Source organism: Oryctolagus cuniculus, chromosome 9, assembly GCF_964237555.1.
Source record: "Oryctolagus cuniculus chromosome 9, mOryCun1.1, whole genome shotgun sequence".
NCBI classification, from domain to species: domain Eukaryota; kingdom Metazoa; phylum Chordata; class Mammalia; order Lagomorpha; family Leporidae; genus Oryctolagus; species Oryctolagus cuniculus.
The window spans coordinates 71,347,901-71,369,919 of NC_091440.1; the positions used below are offsets into that span (position 1 = coordinate 71,347,901).

Sequence of the window (22,019 nt, forward strand, 5' to 3'; positions counted from 1 at the left end):
CGTTAGCAGAGAGTTGGATCCAAAGTGGAGCAGCCAGGACACGAACCAGCACCCATATGGGATGCCAAAATCACTGGCTTTACCTGCTATGCCACCAAGTTGGCCCCAATAGGTGTTTTTTCACACATCTTTTCTTTACCCATTCACTGATATTTGCTCTCAGATTATTTGATATCTATTTGACTTCGAAAGCTTTTTTTAATCATTTATTTGAGTGGCAAAAAGACAGAGACAGAGAAAGAGAGAGCTCCCATCCACTGTTTCACTCTCCGAATGCCCATTATTGCTGGGACTGGGCCAAGACTGGGAGTCGCTGAAGCCATTCAAGTCTCCCACATGGGTGGCAGGAACCCAATCATCTGATCCATCACTGCTGCCTCCCATGGTCTGCATTAGCAGGAACACAGCTAGGAGCTAGAGATGGGTACTGAACTCAGGCACTCCATATGAGATGCAGGCATCTTAACTGCTAGGCCAAATGCTCACCCTCACAGTTATTTTCCATGAAAAACTTGAAGAACTTTAGGTAATATCATTTTTTAATTTTGCTTAGCTAGGTTTTCTCATTTTTCTTCAATGATTATAATTTTTTAAGGAATGACCTACCTCAATAATTTTCACAATATCCCGAGGACCAATAATTTCAGGATCAAACTTCACGTGCGCTTTGCTGGTGGCGAGGGCCACAGAGGCGTAGGTGATGCCATTCGTCCTTGTGAGATTAGACTCTATGTTGTGAACACAGGAAGCACAGGTCATCCCTGTGATCTGAAACACAGAACAAAAATCCCATGCAGGATTGAGAGAACCTACTAAAGACACTTTAGGGAATCTGGGGGACAGGCAGCCACAAGCCTGTCCCCCTCACAGAACCTTCCTAAGACTCTGGATTCCCACCTCCAAACCCCATGTACAAGATCCTCACCCCCTCCCTTTCTATGTGGTCATGATAAGCCACTGCCCCAGCCTAGAACCTGGCCACAGATGCATCAGCTACACCTGCTGCCTCCTCACCATGGACCTTCACTAAGTGAGAGAGCTTTGGGCCTATAAGAAATTGTCTAAGCAGGATCTGAGCGTTCAGTACAATGAGGAAATGCGCTTCCTGAGAAGAGAGGGTAGATGGCATGGTGGGGAGAGAGGGAGTACCACCTGCTATTCACAAAGCCAAATCAGAAAATACCAAGGAAGAAAAAGTAGCAACAAGGCGGAAGAAAACATAAAGACAGAGGAGCCATCAAGTGAGGAAAGTGATCTAGAAATTGAGAGAAGTAGTGTAACTGAAGCCCTCAAGAAATGGGAGATGAAAACGTAGAGATAATGGAGATGACAGATCAGACAAATGAAAAGAGGCTGCCACTGAAGCCCTAGATAATGGTGAACTGCAGAAAGTCACTGACTTGCTCACAGATGCCAATGAAGCTAAATTCTTGCTTGGCCATTCTGTATGCCAAGAGAGGCAGGGTCATCATCAAACTGCAGAAGCTGAATGTTGCCATCCGAGACTGCAACAGAGCCACTGAAATAAACCCTGATCCAGTTTAGTCCTCCAAGTGGTACGAGAAAGCACACAGAATTCTGGGCCATTGGGAAGAAGCAGCCCATGATCCATCCTTGCCTGTAAACTGGATTATGATAAAGACACAAGGGCAATGATGAAAGAAGTTCAACCAAGGGCCCAGAAAATTACAGAATATCAGAGGAAGTATGAACAAAAATATGATGAGCCAGAAATCAAGGAAAGAATGGAAAGGGTTAAGAAGGTTCAGCAAGAACACCAGGAGCCCAGAGGGAAGAAGCAGCCAATGGACAATCAGGAGCTCAGTGTGGCTCCTCTCCAGGCCCTTTCCCCCAGGGGATGTCTGGTAATTTTCCAGGAAGAATGCCTGGAATGGTAGGAATGCCAGGGCTCCATGGAATTTTTAGTGATCCAGAAGTTCTTGCAGCCATGCAGGATCCAGAAGTGGCCTTCCAGGATGGCCCAGAACCCAGCAAATATGTCAACCCCAAGGTTATGAATGTCATCAGTAAACTGTCAGCCAACTTTGGCGGTCAAGCATAATGCCCTCTGCCAAAGCCCTTGCAGCCGAGATCACCTAATGGAGGTCGCAGTGATACAAACCAGTGAACCTCTGGCCTCATCAAGACAGCTGGGGTGCTGGGAAGATAATCCCTACCCCTCTGCAGCTGAAGCACTTTACAGTGGTGTGCCACTTGGCTATTCATTCAGATGTTTTCCTACTGGGAATTACAAACTTTAAACTTTTTTTTTTTTTTTTTTTTTTTTTTTTTGGAAAAGCAAAGTGTTAGAGGGAGAGGGAGACAGAGAGAGGGAAAGACAGAGAAGTCTTCATTCTACTGGTTCACTCCCCAAATGGTGAAACGGCAAGGGCTGGGCTGGGCCAGGCCAGAGCCAGGAGCTTCTTTTGGGTCTCCCACATGGGTGCAGGGGCCCAAGCACTTCAACAACACTCTTGGTGCATGTGGACCCACAGGCGTGCAGCGAGGACGGCCCCTCTCACGGGCCTCAGCACACAAAGGGCTTGTTCTACAGAACAGAAGAATGTGGCCTACTGGGAGCTCAATGTGCCACTCCTGTCCTAACACTTTTTCTTCAAACATTTACTCACACTAATGATAGTGACTAAGCACCTCAGTAAAACAGCATTACTCAATTCTTTGTGGGTTTCTCCTAAGTCACTCTTTATGTACAAAGAAGTTTGTACAGAAAGTGCTTTTGAAAAGGCGTGTTATGAATCGTAACAAATGACCTGTTTTTTCAACAATAATTGTTGACATTTGAAGCTGCTAATGGAGGGGGGGCAACAGAAACAATGCCTCACCACCCACAACACCCTGGTAATAGCCAACACCCTGGGCATTCATCTTAGACTGAGTATTTTCGTATAGTTTTGTCATTAGTTACTTTGTGCCTACAAACAAGCTCTCTCCATCTGTGTGTGTATGTATTTGCAAGGCAGAGAGACAGATGGAGACAGCTCCCATCTGTTGGTTTACTCCTGAAATGTTCCAATAGTCAGGGTTAGGTAAGGCTGAAGTTATGGAAGCCTCAAACTCAATCTGGGTCTCCCATGTGGGTGTCAGAGACAAAACAACTTGAGCCATCACTGCTGCCTCTTGGGGTACACATGAACAGGAAGCTGGAATGAGAAACGGAGCCAGACTCAAATCGAGGCACTGTGATATGGGATGCAGGAGTCCCAAGTGGTCTCTTAACTGCTATGCCAAACTCCCACACCTGATAATGGTGCTCACTACCACACATATTCTCCTGTTTAGTTCTCTTTAGGCTTGAGTGACTGTGTTCAGATGCCGTAACACTGAGGGTAGCCCACCATTTAATTCTTCTTTCTGCAATTCTCCTGCAAGTCCCCATTGTTTCTTCCTTGATACACTTGACTGTATGTGGAAGGATTCCTTCCTCTGACTTTTTTTTTTTTTTTTTTTTGACAGGCAGAGTGGACAGTGAGAGAGAGAGACAGAGAGAAAGGTCTTCCTTTGCCGTTGGTTCACCCTCCAATGGCCGCCGGCGTGCTGCGGCCGGCGCACCGCGCTGATCCGATGGCAGGAGCCAGGAGCCAGGTGCTTTTCCTGGTCTCCCATGGGGTGCAGGGCCCAAGCACCTGGGCCATCCTCCACTGCACTCCCTGGCCACAGCAGAGAGCTGGCCTGGAAGAGGGGCAACCGGGACAGAATCCGAGAATCCGGCGCACCAACCGGGACTAGAACCCGGTGTGCCGGCGCCGCTAGGCGGAGGATTAGCCTAGTGAGCCGCGGCACCGGCTCCTTCCTCTGACTTATTGACATAACTGCCCTTCCTTCACAAAATGAAGGGGTCACTGGTGTTGGCTTCAAAGGAAAGCCAACCATTTCTGGCAACAACAACAACAAACAGGTTACATCCAAGATGGGGGAAATTTACTGATCACAAAGATGGCCACTGTTACAACACATGGGCAAACTGTCCGAAACCTGCATCCTTTTAGGCAGCCAGGGTACTTACAATCAACTCGATGTCGCCGTCTGAGCCTGTGGCGTCCTCCATGACTGTGGCCTCAAAGCCTAGGTCCTGGATGAGCTGAGCTATCTCGGGCGGCTGGATGACCTCCGGGTTATACTTGATCTCAGCCTTTCCTGCCATCAAGGCAACCAGCACAGAGAGAATACCTGGAACCAACAGGTCACGGTTGTAGCACTCTGGGCAAGGCCTCTGAGGTGACCTGGCCAACATAATCTAACAAAGAAAAACTCTTCCCAGAAGCCTCGGGAACCGTGGTTCTCAAACTCGACCGCACTTAGCATGATTTGGGAACATTTACCAATTTCAACACCGGGCCCCTAATCCAGACTAGTCAAATCAAACATCATTTTGTATGAAAACTCTTAAAGTAATTTCCAATAAGCTGCCATGTTTGAGAACCACTATTCTAGAGCAATACTTCTCAAATTTTACTGGGCCTGTGGATCACCTTGTCAGAACAGATTCTGATTCAGTCAGTCTGGGATGAGGACTAAGACTCTGTGTACCTGGCTCCCTGATGATGCAACACAGTCAGCTCATGAACTACAGCGAGTGAATCATTAGAAGACACCAATGGTTGTACACACATCTAAGCAAGGGATGCAATCTGCTACTATCAACTACTATTACAGAAAGGAGATACTGTACTTTTACCTCCAACTCTGAAATTTTTCAAAAGTTGTTCTCACTCCTTTTCAGTTTCTAATGACTTGCAGGAACAAAATGGAAATCTCACAGACTACCTTGGTAATAATATTATGTTAGCTTATGGGTGTCAAAAGAGTCTCATTCAAATAAATGAAAGGCATGATATGCTTTGCCAGAAGGAGTAATAAAAATGAGGCATTCATGAGGTGCATAAGCATAAGCACTACGAGATTACAGGCTAATTTTAAGAGCAACCAGTCCCTGGATGACAAACGATCTCCTCGAACACCTCAATCTGAGAGTATTCTAGAGCTCCAGGAAGCTATAGCGTGTACTGAACAAGAGGCTGGAAAAACATTATCACCTAATTTAGGGCTGATTCTAAGGGACAGGGAATAGAGACAAAAAGAATCACCGGGTTGAAGAAGGAGAGAAAGTGACTCTGGTGGCAAGGCAGAGTCATGGTTAAGATATTTTCCAAACAAAACATTGGGATAAGATTTTTGTTGAACTTTGAGATTTAAGAGACAGTAATGGGGGCTGGTGTTGTGGCACGGTGGATTAAGCTGCTGCCTGCAAAATCTGTATCACCTACAGGCATCGGTTTGAGTCCTGGCTGTTCCACTTCTGATCCAGCTCCCTGTTAATGTGCCTGGGAAAGCAGCAGAAGATGGCCCAAATACCTGGGCCCCTGCCACCCAGGTGCAAGATCCAGATGGAGTTCCAGGCTCCTGGTTTCAGTCTGGCCCAGCTCTAGCTATTGTGGCTATTTGGGGAGTGAACCAACAGATGGAAGATCTCTCTCTCTCTCTCTCTCTGTAACTCTGGTTTTCGAACAAAAAACTCTTTTTAAAAAATATAGAGAGTAAAAAATTTTAAAAATTTTAAAGAAAGATAAAAAAAAAGGACAGAGACAGACAGTATTGCAAATATAGTTTAGAAGACAAAACCTTGGCATTTTCACAATACTCTACAGTTTATAGGCACAACAGGACAAATTTGAAATTGGAAGCTCTCCACAAAATGCAAGTGACTTATTCATTTTCTAGAAAGGGGCTGGTGGGACCAAAAGTAGAAAATATAGAATAATACTAGGACAAGTTAATTGAGTAGTCTAACCATAGAGAATGCCATGACCTTTAAACTGGATTTTCCATGGCTAATTTAGAGATAAGATTTATCTAACTGCTTCTTAAAGAACAGAAATGCCAACAGCACAAGAACTTTAGACAAACATCTATGTTATCATATGATGAACTTGTTACTGGATTATCAGGGCCACTGAAAAACACAGTAGATGGAGATTTTGAAGGAAGGACACAAAGTCTCTATGTAGCATTCCCAAGTTCAACAAAGGAGTAGATCTCTTACCATCTTCTTTCTGAAGATTTCTTTCAATGTTAGACACACAGGATGCACACGTCATGCCTCTGATCTGTAAAAAGCACTTCTGTGGTACTACCATTCCTGTGGATTGCGGGGACTTTGATGAGCGGCCAGGGTGGTGGTTTTTAGGCAGCTCCCCAGTGTGGGGAACCATATCTGGCACTGACACGGGTGCACCACTTTTAATCCACGCCATGGAATTCTCAGCACCATGGTTTCCAGTATGGTTGGTTGAACCATTTTCTAGGATACAATATCAGAAATAATTCAAATTAGAAGAACAAAGGGTAGTATTTTTTTCAGAACTAGGAAGAGGCCTGACAATATTCAGATTAAAGCTCCTAAGGAGGCCACACTGGGGCTGGTGTTATCTCTGAATCTCCCTCCCCATAATCAGAGAGAGGCATACATTTACAGATATATACCAATATTTCGAGAATGATTCTGATGAATAGGCAACTATTCAAATTAGAAAATGATGACAACAATAATAACTCACAGGCATTCTGCTAAGCACTTATGTGTATGTCCTCCTTTAATTATTAAAATAACCCTATGTGAGAAATACTTACCTCCATGTTAGAGATAAAGAAATGAGTCACAAAGAGTTAATCTGCCTCAAAGTAGTGACACTAGCTTCTAAACCAAGTCCTTTTAACACTGGGGTCTGTCCTTTAGCGACTAGCTCACTCTGGTTAGCACAGGTTTCATTTCCTCTCATCGCACCATTATGGGGATGCCTGCTTTCTTCTTATTATTTGTAGAAGTTCTATATGAATTCAAGATACGCATGCTTTGTCAGTTGTAGGTGTTACAAATATCTCCTCCCAGACTGTAGTTTGTATTCTCATTTTCCTAATGGTATCTTTTGATAAAAAAAATTCTTAAAGTCCAATTTATCAGTCTTTTAAAAAAATACGTTAGTACTTTTTAGGCTATCTAAACAGACTGTCTACATCAACACTGTGCAATTCAATTCATGACATTTTCTTCTAGAAGCTCTATTTTAATCAGTTTCCACATTCAAGTCTACATTTCAAGTATATTTTGTGTTGAACATGAGGTAATGTTCAACTGGCTATCCAAATGGTTATCCAAACAATCCAGCTCCACAGACTTAAAAGAACCATCCTATCCCCCACTGAGGTCCTGTGGCACCTTTGTCATAAATTAGATCACACAGGTAGCGACTTGTTTCTGAGCTCTCTAGTAGGTCCATTGATCTCCTTGTATATCCTTTTGCCAGTACCACATTGTCTGTCTGTCTGTCTTTCTCTCTCTCTCCCTTTGAGGTATAATTTACTTAGAATAAGATTTACAGAGGCTGGTAGCATTGTGGCATAGTAGGTAAAGCTGCCACCTGCAATTGCCAGCATCCCATATAGGTACCAGTTTGACACCTGGCTGCTCCGCTTCCCATCAAGCTCCCTGCTGATATGTCTGGGAAAGCAGCAGAAGATGGTCCAAGTGTTTGAGTTACCATCACCAACAAGGGAGACCCAGAAGAAGCTCCTGGCTTTGGCCTGACCCAGTGCTGGCTGTTGTGGCCATCTGGGGAGTGAATCACCAGACGGAAGATACTTCTCTTTTTATAACTCTTTCAAAATAAGTAAATCATTAAAAAAAGAATAAGATACACAAACCTTAAAGTATCACTCTACAAATCTTTATATATGCTGTATTAGTTTACCTTTGCTACTTTAACCAATTACCACATATTTGGTGGCTTAAAGACACACATGCCTTATCTTACAGTCCTGAAATCATAAATGTTACGTGAATCTTCCCAGATTAAAACCAAAGCATCAAGCCGGCGCCGCGGCTCAATAGGCTAATCCTCCGCCTTGCGGCGCCGGCACACCGGGTTCTAGTCCAGGTCGGGGCTCCGGATTCTGTCCCGGTTGCCCCTCTTCCAGGCCAGCTCTCTGCTGTGGCCAGGGAGTGCAGTGGAGGATGGCCCAAGTGATTGGGCCCTGCACCCCATGGGAGACCAGGAGAAGCACCTGGCTCCTGCCATCGGATCAGCGCGGTGCGCCGGCCACAGGGCGCCGGCTGCAGCGGCCATTGGAGGGTGAACCAACGGCAAAGGAAGACCTTTCTCTCTGTCTCTCTCTCACTGTCCACTCTGCCTGTCAAAATAATAAATAAATAAATAAAAATTAAAAAAAAAAAAAACAACAAAGCATCAGCAGGCTATGTTCCTTTCTGGAGGCTCTAGGGGAGAATCTGTTTCTTTGCTTTTTTAGAATGTAAAGGCCACCAGTACTCCCAGGTTCATGATCCCAACCTTCATCTTCAAAGTTATCAATGTTGGATCTCCCTTCAGTTGTCACACCTCTCTAACCCAGCCAGGGAAGGCTCTCCACTTTTAATAATTGCTGTGATGTGACTGGGTCCACCTATATAACCCAGGATCTCCCTATTTCAAGAACCACTTCTCTCATCACCCCATAAAGTCTCTTTTTGTCATGTGAGGCAACATATTCACAGGTTTCAGGGACTGGGGCAAAGATATCTTGGGGACTATTTTCTTTTTGTTTTTGACAGGCTGAGTTAGAGAGAGAGAGAGAGAGAGAGAAAGTTCTTCCTTTTCCATTGGTTCACCCCCAAAATGGCTGCTACGGCTGGCATGCTGTGGCCGGCGCGCTGCGCCGATCCAAAGCCAGGAGCCAGGTGCTTCCTCCTGGTCTCCCATGCAGGTGCAGGGCCCAAGCACTTGGGCCATCCTCCATCCTTCCCAGGCCACAGCAGAGAGCTAGACTGGAAGAGGAGCAACTGGGACAGAATCTGGCGCCCCAACCGGGACTAGAACCCAGGGTGCTGGTGCCGCAAGTGGAGGATTAGCCAAATGAGCCGCGGCACAAGCCTATTTTTTTTTTTAATATTTATTTTATTGTTTGAAAGAAAGAGTTACAGAAAGGCAGAGGAAGAGGCAGAGAGACAGAGAGAGATGCCTTCCATCTGCTGGTTAACTCCCCAAATGGCCGCAACGGCCGGAGCTGGGCCAATCCGAAGCCAGGAGCCAGGAGCTTCTTCCAGGTCTCCTGTGAGGGTGCAGGGGCCCAAGGCCTTGGGCCATCTTCTACTGCTTTCCCAGGCCATAGCAGAGAGCTGGATTGCAAGTGGAGCAGCCGAAGGCTCTAATCAGCACCCATATGGGATGCTGTCACTGCAGGCGGAAGTTTTACCTGCTATGCCACAGCGCTGGCCCCAGCTACTATTCTGTCTCCCACATATATAAACACCCATATAACCATTATCTAGGTCAATATCTGGGGCATTTTTATCACTCCAGAAAGTTACATTTTGTTGGTGACACAAAATATTTTTAAAACTACACAGAGAGAAAAGACAACGGATTTCCATTATTCTGAAATTCACAGCTACAGAAATCAGAAGATTGTCACTGGCCAGTACTGACAACAGTTCATGAAGTTTCTCTTCTGAATGAATCTCACACATTGGAATGTTTTGCTCATTTTCTGAAAAGTGGTAAGTGACTTCCACTCATTTGAGGAGTTGCCTGACCGCTTCCACACCTTTGGTGAAGACCTCTCCAGTACACTGGCCTATCAGGGACCCGTGCCTTTTTGATGCAGGGACCATCCCATCACCCACAAACACAGGTTTACTCTGCTGGACTTTGTTGTTGTTCAAAATGACTCTTGCCTTGGATCTCAAACTCACAAAATCTACTTTGTGGCTATGAGCTTTAAACATCCCACCTCTCCTCCTCACTAACCTTCTGCACCTGTCCAACCTTTCCCTACTTTCAAGTCCTTCACCTGTTTTCTGGATTCACCTGTGTCTTTATTTACAAAGCCAACAATTTCACTAACATTCATGTGCTACAGAGAATTTTACACCCTCCGACTGACCTACAATTTGCCTAATATTTATCCAACATTGAGGTATGACCCAGCTAAACTCTGGACTCCTGGAGATAGCTGAAGAAAGCTGAAGCCAATCAACAAAAATCCAAACAAACCAAGAATACTAGCTCCTTCCTCAATTTATGCTAACTTGACAAGTGGGCATGTAAATTGATTCTGCTTTTCTTAAAAAAATTATTTATTTATTTATTTATTTATTTATTTATTTATTTATTTATTTATCTGAAAGTCAGAGTTACAGACAGAGGGAAGTCATTTACCACTTTTCTTCCATTCACTGGTTCATTCCCCAAGTGACCACAATGGCCAGGGTGGAGCAGGTTGAAGACAGGAGTGGCATCCAGGTCTCCAGTGTGGGTGGCAGTGGCCCAAGCACTTGGGCCAACTTCTGCTTTTCCCAGGCCATTAGCAGAGAGCTGGATCAGAAGTTGAGCAGCTAGGACACAAACTGACACCCACATGGGATGTTGGTGCTGCAGGTGGCAGCTTTACCTGCTCCATCACAACGCTGGCCCCAATTCCACTTTTTGAAAGTCTGTTTGATTTTATTACCAAAAACAGGACCCTAAACTGGTTGGCACTTAGTAAGAGATTCATATCTTAATAATTAGATATGCACAGATTTATCCTCAAATATATCCATCATTGTTACTTATAATCGCATACACAAAAAATAGATGGGAACAGTTTTGGAGGAAAAAAGCTACAGCACATCCATATGATTGAATATTATACAGACCCTAAACATGGGACTGTAGATGTTTTCATAGACCTAAAAATGTTTATGGCCAGCGCCGCGGCTCAATAGGCTAATCCTCCGCCTTGCGGCGCCAGCACACCGGGTTCTAGTCCCGGTCGGGGCGCCGGATTCTGTCCCGGTTGCCCCTCTTCCAGGCCAGCTCTCTGCTGTGGCCAGGGAGTGCAGTGGAGGATGGCCCAAGTGCTTGGGCCCTGCACCCCATGGGAGACCAGGAGAAGCACCTGGCTCCTGCCATCGGATCAGCGCGGTACGCCGGCCGCAGCGCGCTGGCCGCGGCGGCCATTGGAGGGTGAACCAACGGCAAAGGAAGACCTTTCTCTCTGTCTCTCTCTCTCACTGTCCACTCTGCTTGTCAAAAAAAAAATCTGTTTATAATAAAGTATAGAGTGAAAAGTGACTACAAATTTACATATAATACAATCCAATGTATTTCTAAATATAAAGTATATATGCTTTGGAAAAGTCTGCAAGACCACATTTGAAACTGAGAAGGTGTGCTACAAGGATTATAGACAAAGGGGACACAGAGTATAACAGCAAGCCTGATACGGAGACACCAAGGACAGAAATAGTGAGTGAGGAAGAGGGCTTCCAGACTTCTGTAAGGACTGTCCCTCCTCCACTTTTTTTTTTTTTTTTAAGATTTATTTTATCCTGAAAGGCAGGATTACAGAGAGAAAGAGGGAGAGATAGAGAGATCTTCCATGTGCTGATTCACTCCCCAAATGGCTACAGTGGCTGGGGCTGAGCCAGGCCAGGAGCCAGGAGCTTCATCCAGAACTCCCATGTAGGTGGCAGGGGCCCAAGGACGTGGACCATCTCCTGCTGCTTTCCCAGGCACATTAGCAGGGAGCTGAATGAGAACTGGAGCAGCTGGGACTTGAACCAGCACCCATATGGGATGCTGGCACTGCAGGCAGTGGCCTAGCTCTTTACAACACAATGCCAGTCCCAGAACTTTCCGTCTTACAGTATCAGATGGGAGGGTATCAGCAGTCTAACAAGACCACTCTGAATGCTAGGCAGGGAAGAGACTATGGAGCTGCAAGGGAGGAAGCAGGGAAGCCAGCTGAGAGCCTCTTTCAGGATCTAGGGAGACAAGCAGCAGTCTGGATCACAATGCTAGCCTTACTTCCAGTTACACCGGAGGTTCCCGCTAAGCTGCACTGCTCCCAAAGAATACCAGCAGACTCCTGCCTTCAGGAGTGTTCATCTCTTCCATCCGGTGTACAGTCCTGCCCATACCTGCTTGCTGAAATCGTATCCATTCTGAAATCTTATCCAAGCCCAGATCCAATACTACCTCTACCATCAAGTCTTTGGGGAGCCCCATTACCAGATGCTGGATTTTCTCCTTATTTTCTGAATCCTGAGCAATTTACCTATTCCTTCCTGTTTGTTTTTATGCTAATACTTCCTGATTGATGGGTCTCTGTGAACTGCTTTGCTTTGCAAGTGTCAACTACATACGGGTAGGTGCTGAACTGCCTATCTACACTTCATGGCACCCAATACGAAGCCAGAGACTCAGCAAGCCCTCAGCACATCAGTGGGTTGGAGAAATGGTGACCCCTGAAATGACATTACCCATTTGTCATGATGCGTGGCTGATCATTTTTCACACTCATTCATTCAAAAAATATTTACCATGAAAACCAGTACACAAATGCAGAGTTGTCTCCTAGGTAAAAGAGGTCTAAATGTAGTTTTAGCTGCTTGCCACTGGCCTACCTGCTCTTGGACTGTTCCACTTCCACTCCCCATTGAGCTATCACAGAGTTCTAACCATGTAAGCATTGTTCCCAGGCCAACTGGTTTCTGACTAAATTTGGCCCATGGGAAAGTAATAAGCAGGAAACTGTAAGGCAGAAAAGGGTAAAAACCAAGGTGTCCCCCATCTACTTACTGGGACCCCAGCTCCTACCTGGCAACCTTAGCCTCTGGGCTGTGGTAACTCCCCTCCCCCCACAAACCCTCTAGTACTGGAGGCAGTGGGTGATCGATCAAGCAATTGGGTCCCTGCCACCCTTTGTGGGAGATCCAGACAGAATTCCTGGCTCCTGGTTTCCGCCTGGCCAAAACCTGACTGTTGCAAGCACTTAGGGAATCAAACTGTGGATGAAAGATCTTGTCTCTGACTCTGCCTTTCAAATTGAAAACAGAAAAAGATAGTCCCCCGCCCACCAATAGTTTATCCTAAATTAAAACTGCCAGGTAAAATATTGGATGCCCAGGTAAATCTGATTTTTAGATAAATTTAAAAAAAAAGGTTTATTTATTTGAAAGGCAGAGTTACAGAGAGGCAGAAGCAGAGAGAGAGAGAGAGAGGTTTTCCATCCACTCCCCAGATGGCAACAACATCTGGAGCTGCACTGATCTGAAGCCAGGAGCCAGGAGCCAGGAGCCAGGAGCTTTTTCCAGGTCTCCTATGGGGGTATAGGGGCCCAAGGACTTGGGCCATCTTCTACTGCTTGCCCAGACCATAGCAGAGAGCTGGATCGAAAACGGAGCAGCCGGGAATCAAACTGGCACCCATATGGGATGCCAGCACTGCAGGCAGTGGCTTTTACTCACTATGCCACAGCAGCCCCAAACAACAATTTTTTAGCATAAGTAAACACCAAATACTACATAGGACATACTTATAGTACAAAATCCTTTATTACTTATCTAAAATTCAAATTTATCTTTATTTGCTAAATCTGAAACTTTAAGTATTTCCTGGGCTAAATATAATTTCATACTCTGTCCAATAAAAACCATTTATTTTATTCTCAGGTTTACTCAGTCAAATCCAATATTCCGTATCATGTAGTTTAGTGTTAATTTCTTTTCACTGCCAACAGCCTGACTGTATCATTAAAAGACTAAATCTTACACAAATACAGATATTGAATCTATACTACATTTCTTTATCTTTTGAGAACAGGATTTACTGTTCTATTATGTTTTCCTTATTGATTTTTGTTTTAGAAAAAACTCTTTCCTGACACCTGGTACAAAAGACAAAGAATGTGGCTAAGCTACTCCATATGACTTACTCCCTTCAACAGTGGGTGTGCAGTGTATACAGAGGGGAGGCAGGAAAGGATCACAATACGGTGAACTTCTCAAGGACACACACTTCATCTCAGTGGCCACAGAAAACAGGATGTGGGGAATCAAAGCTCTGCTGGAGCCAAAGGCAGCTCTTTCTAGTGCCGGGCTCACCACTCACCACTGCCCTGCGGAGTCAAACTCCAGGCAAAAGGCTGCTGAAGCAGGCCATGTCCTAGTACAGTCTGGAGTCAAAGACACGTACAGGGTCTGGATCTGGGATCTAAGCGTTTAACACATTCCCACCCAGAGTTGTTCCTCAACAAATGCGTCCCTTTCCTTTTGATCTTCAGCCTCTCTCAACCACCCCTGTCTATCGCCCTCCAAATTCTCCCTGGCTGAAGCTACTGGTGGCCTCCGCTCCCACCATCCTCCCCATAGATGCAGGCCATCACTGTGGAGACCTCCATCTCTGCAGCCCTCCCCTAAGTTCCAGGGTGCCACCCTCTTCTGGAGTCACTGTCTGGGAGAGCCTCCTCTGAGCAGCCTTCCTCCCTCTGCTGCTTCCTCTTCCACACTCTCTCTTTCTGGTCCTCTGCCCTGGCCCCAGGCTCTCACTCTCAGACCTGCATCTCCAGCCCACGCTGTCCTCCAGCATCTCAGTGAAGGACTCCCAAAGAGCTGCCCTTCTTCCAGGGCTCTGCTCCATCACACACATCCCTTAACTCGACTCCACACTGGATAGATCTGACCTCTTGGATGTCCTTCTTCTTGCTCTCCAGCCACACATCATTTCTCACCCAGCTTCCTACATGGTTTCATTGTCTCCAATCACAATGTACTGATACCAGACTGGTCTTCTAAAATATAGTGTGACCCATGCTTCCTCTGCTTGAGACCCACCAGTGTCTGCCCTCACATTTACAATAAAGTCCTGACTCCCTCCAGGCAGGAGCCACTGTGCAGGCCGCTGCCTCTGCTTCCCACGGTCTTGGTCCTCCCTCCCCCATGCACATCTCTCACTCCCATTCAGCCCCCTTCACAAATCTGTCCTATGCACTAAGTCAAGCTCAGGTAAGGGCTCATGGAATGATTTGCTCCTTCTATCTCCTGCTCACTACAACGTAAGCTCTTAGGACAGGCATGTCTCACTCATGCAGTAGCCCTGCAACCTGCACAGGCCCTGGCACACAGCAGACATGCAGAAAGAGTTAAAATGCTGCTGTATTCACAGGGCTCTCAGATGAGAAAAAGGAAAGGGAAGAGAGGCCAGTGAACACCCATGAACCAGCAGGCCACTAAGGGGAAGGGAGAGCAGGGACAGCCACCGCTCTGGAAATTCTGTCTGGTTGGCACAACACAAGGAATGGGAGGCCTTGCTCTATGAAGATGGCTAATCTCACAGCCTACCCCCCAGCTCTCTGTTCTTACACACATCAAAGGGAACCCATGGTAAAGTACTGCCTCAATCCCCACTTTTCAGAGTGCTCTCTGGGTGCTGAGACCAAAGTTCTGTTGTTTTTACTATTTTACTTTGATGAGCAGAGAAATCTTTGGAGCGATAATGGTTCCTTGGGTAAGAAGGGCCTTACGTCCCCAGAGTGCTTTTGTTTAGAACACAGAATCAGCATTCTCTCCAGAAAAGCTCAAATTTAAAGAGCTAGGCATTCAAGTTCCAGCTACAGGAGAGACAAAAATCTTAACACTTGGAAATACTATTCCCCTACTCTGACAAATTTAATATGCAAGAAAAGATTGCAGAATTTTGGTAGACTGTCAACCTTCTGAGGCCGTGAGCAAGGCTCACCTCTCTGGCCATCCAGGAACAACTTACAAGATACAAAGAGAAAAAGAGATTGCACCTGAACATGCTTTAGACATACACCAACTACATACCAGGAATGACTGAAGCCTCAAATCCCATGTCTTCCACAGCAGCTCTCAGCTCTTCTGGGCTTATTACAGAGGGATCATAAAGAACTGTTCCAGTCCCTTCAGCCAAAGAGACTGATATTCGCTGCACCCCTTCCCGTTGGGAGATCACGCCTTCGATGGACTGGACACAGGACGCACAGGTCATGCCAACAATGGTGAGCACTAAAGTACTGCATGTACCCTGTACCTGGCCTCTCTGGGGGGAGACAGGAGAATGACCATTGGAAGACCTATTCTCTGTCCCTCTCTCTTCTGCTCCATCTGGAAGAGAAACTTTGAAGTTCCCAGGTGGAAGTGCTTCAATGGCCTTCTGCAGAGACTCTGGGGTGATACGAGAAGGGTCATACTGTACTTGCGCAGTTCTGTTCTCCAGGAACACTTGAATATTTTGAACCCCTGGGAGTTGGCCTATATTTCCTTCAATATTCAAGACACAAGATTTACAGTGCATCCCATCTACTCTCAGTTGCAGGGTGGCCACTTGGCTTCCTGGGTGCCCCGAGGTCTCAGAATTATTCAAATTCTGGTTAGTAGACACTGAAGGTCTCTTTAGGTTAGTGTTTTGTAACCGCTCAATATCAATTGGTCCCAAGCTTAAGGGAGCCATTTTGTTCTTGATGGTAGCTTCAAACCCCATGTCATTTACATGGTCCCTGAGGTCTTCAGGTTGAATAAGGTAAGGCTGATAAGTGATGACTGCCTCCTGGTTGCCAAGTGAGACTCTGACTCTTACCACACCTTGCAGTTTCCCAATCTTGCCTTCAATGGAGCTGACGCAGGACTGGCAGGTCATGCCCTCCACCCGCAGCTTGATCACAGCCTCCTGGGCAGGCAAGGATCTGGACGGCCAGGAGGCAGCCTTTCCTTCTGTGACGCTGGCCTCATAGCCCATGTCCCCGATGTGATGACAAACCTGTTGCAAGCTCATGACTGATGGCACATATTTCACAGTTGCACTTGCTTGTTCCAGGGAAATCTTAATGCTCACAATGCCTTTCAAACTGGAAATCCTGTCTTCAATGGACTTCACACACGACTGGCAAGTCATGCCCAATATACTGACTGTGCCAGTGGTCGTCGGAGAAGGGCACATGCTATCCAGACCTCCTTCATAGCCAACATTGTCAAAGGCAAAACTCTGCTTCATCGCTGCTTCCCAGGCACGAGCAGGCAAAGACAGTTTAGATAAAATCTAAAAGAAAAAGAAATAACATTTTTATTCCTTACAACTAAATATTTCTTGTATTTCATATGCTCATATCTCAGCATGCCTGGCACTGAGAAAATGAAAAAACAATGTCAATGTTAAAATGCCTCATGGGTACAAGAACATAAAATTCAGAGAAATAAAACTAAAGAAATTATATATAAAACAAACAGGCTCATGTGGGTTCCTGTGATTCTGAACCTAGAAGTCAACTCCGCCCACCTCAATGAACCGTCTTCCTCACTCAGCTGACGTGGGGACTTCTAAAGGACATAGAGAAGGCACGGTGCAGTTACAAGCATAGAACACAGTATGGCCAGCCTAGACACAGGCAGAGAGCACAGAAGCCTACATGGGAAGGCACAGGTATCACAAGACAATCTCCCTGCCTCCAGCTGAGACCTGAGACCTCCCTGCAGGGCGTGGCCCTTTCAGTTCCAACTTTGGGCAGTCCTGCTGACATGCAAATCCCAGAGAGGAAACACCTTAATTCTGTACTTCTTTTAAGGGGTACCTGTCTCATTTTCTAGCAGGGATTGACTGTGTTCAGCCACCTTTGGGCCCAGGCTCCAAATGCAGACCTCCCAGGACCGAAATGCTGGGAATCCACAGATACACCACGTGCCTGTAAGGAAAGCTCTGGTGTACGCTCCCGAGTGAAGCAAAATAAGCAACGGTGGCTGGGGCAAGAGGGTAGGAGGGGAAAGCTGGGAGGGCAGGAGGTTGAGTTTAACAAGGAATGTTGGCTGGCGCCGCGGCTCAATAGGCTAGTCCTCCGCCTGTGGCGCTGGCACACGGGGTTCTAGTCCCGGTCGGGGCGCCGGATTCTGTCCTGGTTGCCCCTCTTCCAGGCCAGCTCTCTGCTGTGGCCTGGGAGGGCAGTGGAGGATGGCCCAAGTGCTTGGGCCCTGCACCCCATGGGAGACCAGGAGAAGTACCTGGCTCCTGCCTTCAGATCAGCACGGTGCGCCGGCCGCAGCGCGCTGGCCGCAGGGGCCATTGGAGGGTGAACCAATGGCAAAGGAAGACCTTTCTCTCTGTCTCTCTCTCTCACTGTCCACTCTGCCTGTCAAAACAACAACAACAAAAACAATAAACAAAAAACAAGGAATGTCAGCGTTGCCTTGAGCTGAGTGTCACTGCCCTCCCATGTGTTCGGAAGAGTGAGAGTCAGCACCTAAAATTTCAGATGTATCACCACTCTTAATGGACCTGTTTTCTTAATCCACCACAGGTTAAGCATTATTTTCTAACCACTATACATAATTAGATTTAGCCATTCAATTATGAGAACAAATCTTCCTTTCACGGGCTCCCAGCCTACCAATCTCTTAATTAGATACAGTTTTTATATCAGTTCTATTACACTTCAAAATATGGAAACAGGGCTTTATATATGACACAAGATTAAAAAGTATATTTCTCTTACTCACACACAATCCTACTTATCCTTAGATAAATCCCAATGACATGTGCTGATCTCCATATCCCTGTGCATAAAACACAGACCTTTCCAACTATGGCTTTTGAGCACCTTAAGATGTGTTTTAGTTATCTACTGCTATATGACAAATCAAAGTTTGTAGCTTACAATGGCAGCTCAGTTTCCTAAACTTTCAAAATGGAAACTATAAATGCTCATTTGTAGATTCACAAAAGAAACTATAAGCTAGTCTGAGATTAATAATTACAGAGAGTTGCTTTTTTTTTTTTTTAAATATTCACAGTAGAGGCAAGCGTTTGGTCTAGCACTTAAGACACTAGTTGGGATGCTCATATCCCACATCAGAGTGCCTGGGTTCAACTCCTGGCTTCAGCTTCCTGAAAAGCAGCAGTGATGGCTCAAGTGACTGAGTTCCTACCACATGTGTTAGATACTAGGATTGAGTTCCCAACTTCCAGTTTAAGCCAAGCCCTGGCCATTGAGTGCTACTGCAGAGTGACGGAGTGGACGGGAACTGTCTCTCAAATTAATAAAAATAAAAAATATTCAGAACAGTATCTTTTTTTTTTTTTGACAGGCAGAGTGGACAGTGAGAGAGAGAGAGAGAGAGAGAGAGAAAGGTCTTCCTTTGCCGTTGGTCCCCCCCCCCCCCAATGGCCGCTGCAGCCGGCGCACCAGGCTGATCCGAAGCCAGGAGCCAGGTGCTTCTCCTGGTCTCCCATGGGGTGCAGGGCCCAAGCACTTGGGCCATCCTCCAGTGCCTTCCCGGGCCACAGCAGAGAGTTGGCCTGGAAGAGGAGCGAACGGGACAGAATCCAGTGGCCCGACTGGGACTAGAACCCGGTGTGCCAGCGCCACAGGTGGAAGATTAGCCTATTGAGCCGCGGCGCCAGCCAGAACAGCATCTCTTAAGACAGTAGATATAAAAGGAAATAAGTAATTAATGGAACAGCAAATTAAAAAACTACACTGAATCTGTGGTGTAAATATGAAATGCAGTATATATATAAAGATGACATGGCATAAAGTGTTAATGGACACTGGTTGTCTCCTCAAAAATCTGTTTAGAAAAATAAAAATTTGCAATCTATGTCAAAAGACATTTCAAATAGATCAAAGATTGAGAAGTAGAAAAAGAAATAATAAAAGAACTATAGGAAAATGTAATAATATTAAAGTGGGAAAAGCCTAACTTGACAAACAAAATCAAGAAAATTCAGAAACTATAAAATATGGATATAATTAAGTGGAATTAGGAAAACAATTACTCAAATCAAGTCAAAAGATAAATAATAAAATGAGGGGGGGAAACCTGCTTCACACAGCACACATTAAGGGTTCATTTATTTAACACTATACAGTTCCTCCAAAGAAGAAAAAGGACATCCAATTAACAGAAAAAGGACAGTTGATTTAAAAGAAATACAAATGGCTTTTAAATATTCAACAAAATATTAAAGGAAATAGAACATTCCAACCAGTCACGCTGTCTCCTATGGCACATATTCTAGACCATGCTCCCTCCTACATAGCCAGTGGGAATAGAACTTCTCTGGAGAGCAATCTAGCAATACCTATTAAAATTACAGTTTCAGATACTCCTTGACCCAGAAATACTACTTCCAAGAATTTCTCCAAAAAATTTTAAGATATTAAATGCTGGCCAGCGCCGTGGCTCACTAGGCTAATCCCCCGCCTGCGGTGCCGGCACCCCAGGTTCTAGTCCCAGTTGGGGTGCCAGTTCTGTCCCAGTTGCTCCTCTTCCAGTCCAGCTCTCTGCTGTGGCCCGGGAAGGCAGTGGAGGATGGCTGAAGTCCTTGGGCCCTGTACCCGCATGGGAGACCAGGAGGAAGCACCTGGCTCCTGGCTTCAGATTGGTTCAGCGCGCTGGCCGTAGTGGCCATTTGGGGGGGGTGAACCAACGGAAGGAAGACCTTTCTCTCTGTCTCTCTCTCTCTCTCTCTGTCTAACTCTGCCTGTCAAAAAAAAAAAGAAGGAAAAAAAAATATATATTAAATGCTACAGGGCCGGCACTGTGGCACAGTAAGTTAATCCTCTGCCTACTGCGCCAGCATCCCATACAGCCGCCAATTCCAGTCCTGGCTGCCCCTCTTCCAGTCCAGCTCTCTGCTGTGGCCTGGGAAAGCAGTAGAAGATGGCCCAACTCCTTGGGCTCCTCTACCTGCATGGGAGACCTGGAAGAAGCTCCTGGCCCCTGGCTTTGGATCAGCCCAACTCTGACCATTGTGGTCATCTGGGGAGTGAACCAATGGAAGTAAGACCTTTCTCTCTGTAACTCTACCTCTCAAATGAATAAATAAAATCTTAAAAAAAAATAAAAACCTCAAACCCCTGCAAGAGTGATGCCTTGCTTGTGGAGTTCATTTTGGCCCCTCTTTTCGCTCTTCTGCATCAAAACCACAATGTTTAAAAAAAAAAAAAAAACAAATAAATAAATAGAAAGATATTAAATACTACAAATTGGTGAAACTAACCAGCAAGAGGCTGGTTAATTAAATTATTATACAGTCATACAAAGGAATACTCTATAGCTCTGAAAGTGAATGAGGCAGTTTTGTACACAGTGAAATAGCCTGTTATCGAGTAGATCATGCAGATAAAAAAAAGGCATAGAATATACAGTATACACAGTATGTGTTTCAGTTATCTATTGCTGTGCAACGATTCAAAGTTAGTGGCTTATAATAGCGACTCAGTTTTCTAATTTAGACAGAGCTCTGCAGGAGAGACTAATCTGCTACATACAGCATCATTTGGGGCAGTCTGAATAGGAATGGAGGTTCCACTTTCAACAAGATGGTTCATTCATCACATGACTACCAAACTGGTGTTGGCTGTCAGCCGGTGGCTCAGCTGATGCTGTTGGCAGGGTCTCTGGTTCTCTTCTGTGTAACTTTCTATATTACCAGGTGAAGACCTCACATGTGGTGACTCCCAGGTTCTGAGAGGGAGTGTCACAATGGCAAGCATTCCCAGAACGTAGGGTCCAAGGTGCAAACATTTATAAAAGTTCCCATTGGTCAAAGCTGGTCACTAGGCTGAGCAAATTAATATGGAATGGAATGACACAGAGTTTGAACAAGGGGGCATACACAGTTCGCTGAAAGTGCCACCGAAACTAGTCCATCACAGTATGCTCTCACCATCTGTGTGAATCGAGAACATGGCACAAACGGATGCCCATACATGCATGGTTTATCTCTGGCAGAATGCTTAAGAAACCAGTACAGAGTCTCAGGAGAGCTGGGCAACTGAAGGGATCAGACAGCCAGGATGCAGTGAGGAAGGTGTGGTGGTTTTTCCCATAAGCAAGCAAGCAGTTCTACAGCAGGGGACACCAGCTGGGTGCCCACTAATCAAAACCCAGTTCTGGGCCGGCGCCGCAGCTCACTAGGCTAATCCTCTGTCTGCGGTGCCAGCACTCCGGGTTCTAGTCCCCGTCGGGGTGCCGGTTCTGTCCCGTTTGCTCCTCTTCCAGTCCAGCTCTCTGCTGTGGCCTGGGAGTGGAGGATGGCCCAAGTGCTTGGGCCCCGCACCCCATGGGAGACCAGGAGAAGCACCTGGCTCCTGGCTTCGGATCAGTGCAGTGAGCCAGCCGTAGCGGCCATTTAGGGGGAGAACCAACAGAAGGAAGACCTTGCTCTCTC

General features: G+C 45.9%; 1 protein-coding gene and 1 pseudogene across 6 annotated transcripts in view; one reads left to right on the forward strand and one right to left on the reverse strand.

Moving 5' to 3' along the window:
- The window catches only part of ATP7B (ATPase copper transporting beta), an 80,620-nt gene that overhangs the window by 32,806 nt on the left and 25,795 nt on the right, over nucleotides 1-22,019 (reverse strand). For 3 of the 6 annotated variants that reach the window (XM_008273873.4, XM_008273868.4, XM_051832252.2), the window contains exons 1-5: nucleotides 21,118-21,272; nucleotides 15,662-16,892; nucleotides 6,062-6,319; nucleotides 4,025-4,188; nucleotides 607-768 (exon numbers count right to left, since the gene is read on the reverse strand). In XM_008273873.4, the coding sequence (XP_008272095.3) occupies nucleotides 607-768; nucleotides 4,025-4,188; nucleotides 6,062-6,319; nucleotides 15,662-16,892; nucleotides 21,118-21,177 (1,875 nt within the window). In that variant the 5' untranslated portion in view covers nucleotides 21,178-21,272. Of the gene's footprint in view, nucleotides 1-606; nucleotides 769-4,024; nucleotides 4,189-6,061; nucleotides 6,320-15,661; nucleotides 16,893-21,117; nucleotides 21,274-22,019 lie in introns of those variants that run through there. The other 3 variants (XM_070048898.1, XM_051832253.2, XM_051832254.2) reach the window with 2 other exon arrangements.
- Nucleotides 1,016-2,062, forward strand: LOC103352145 (hsc70-interacting protein pseudogene; annotated as a pseudogene).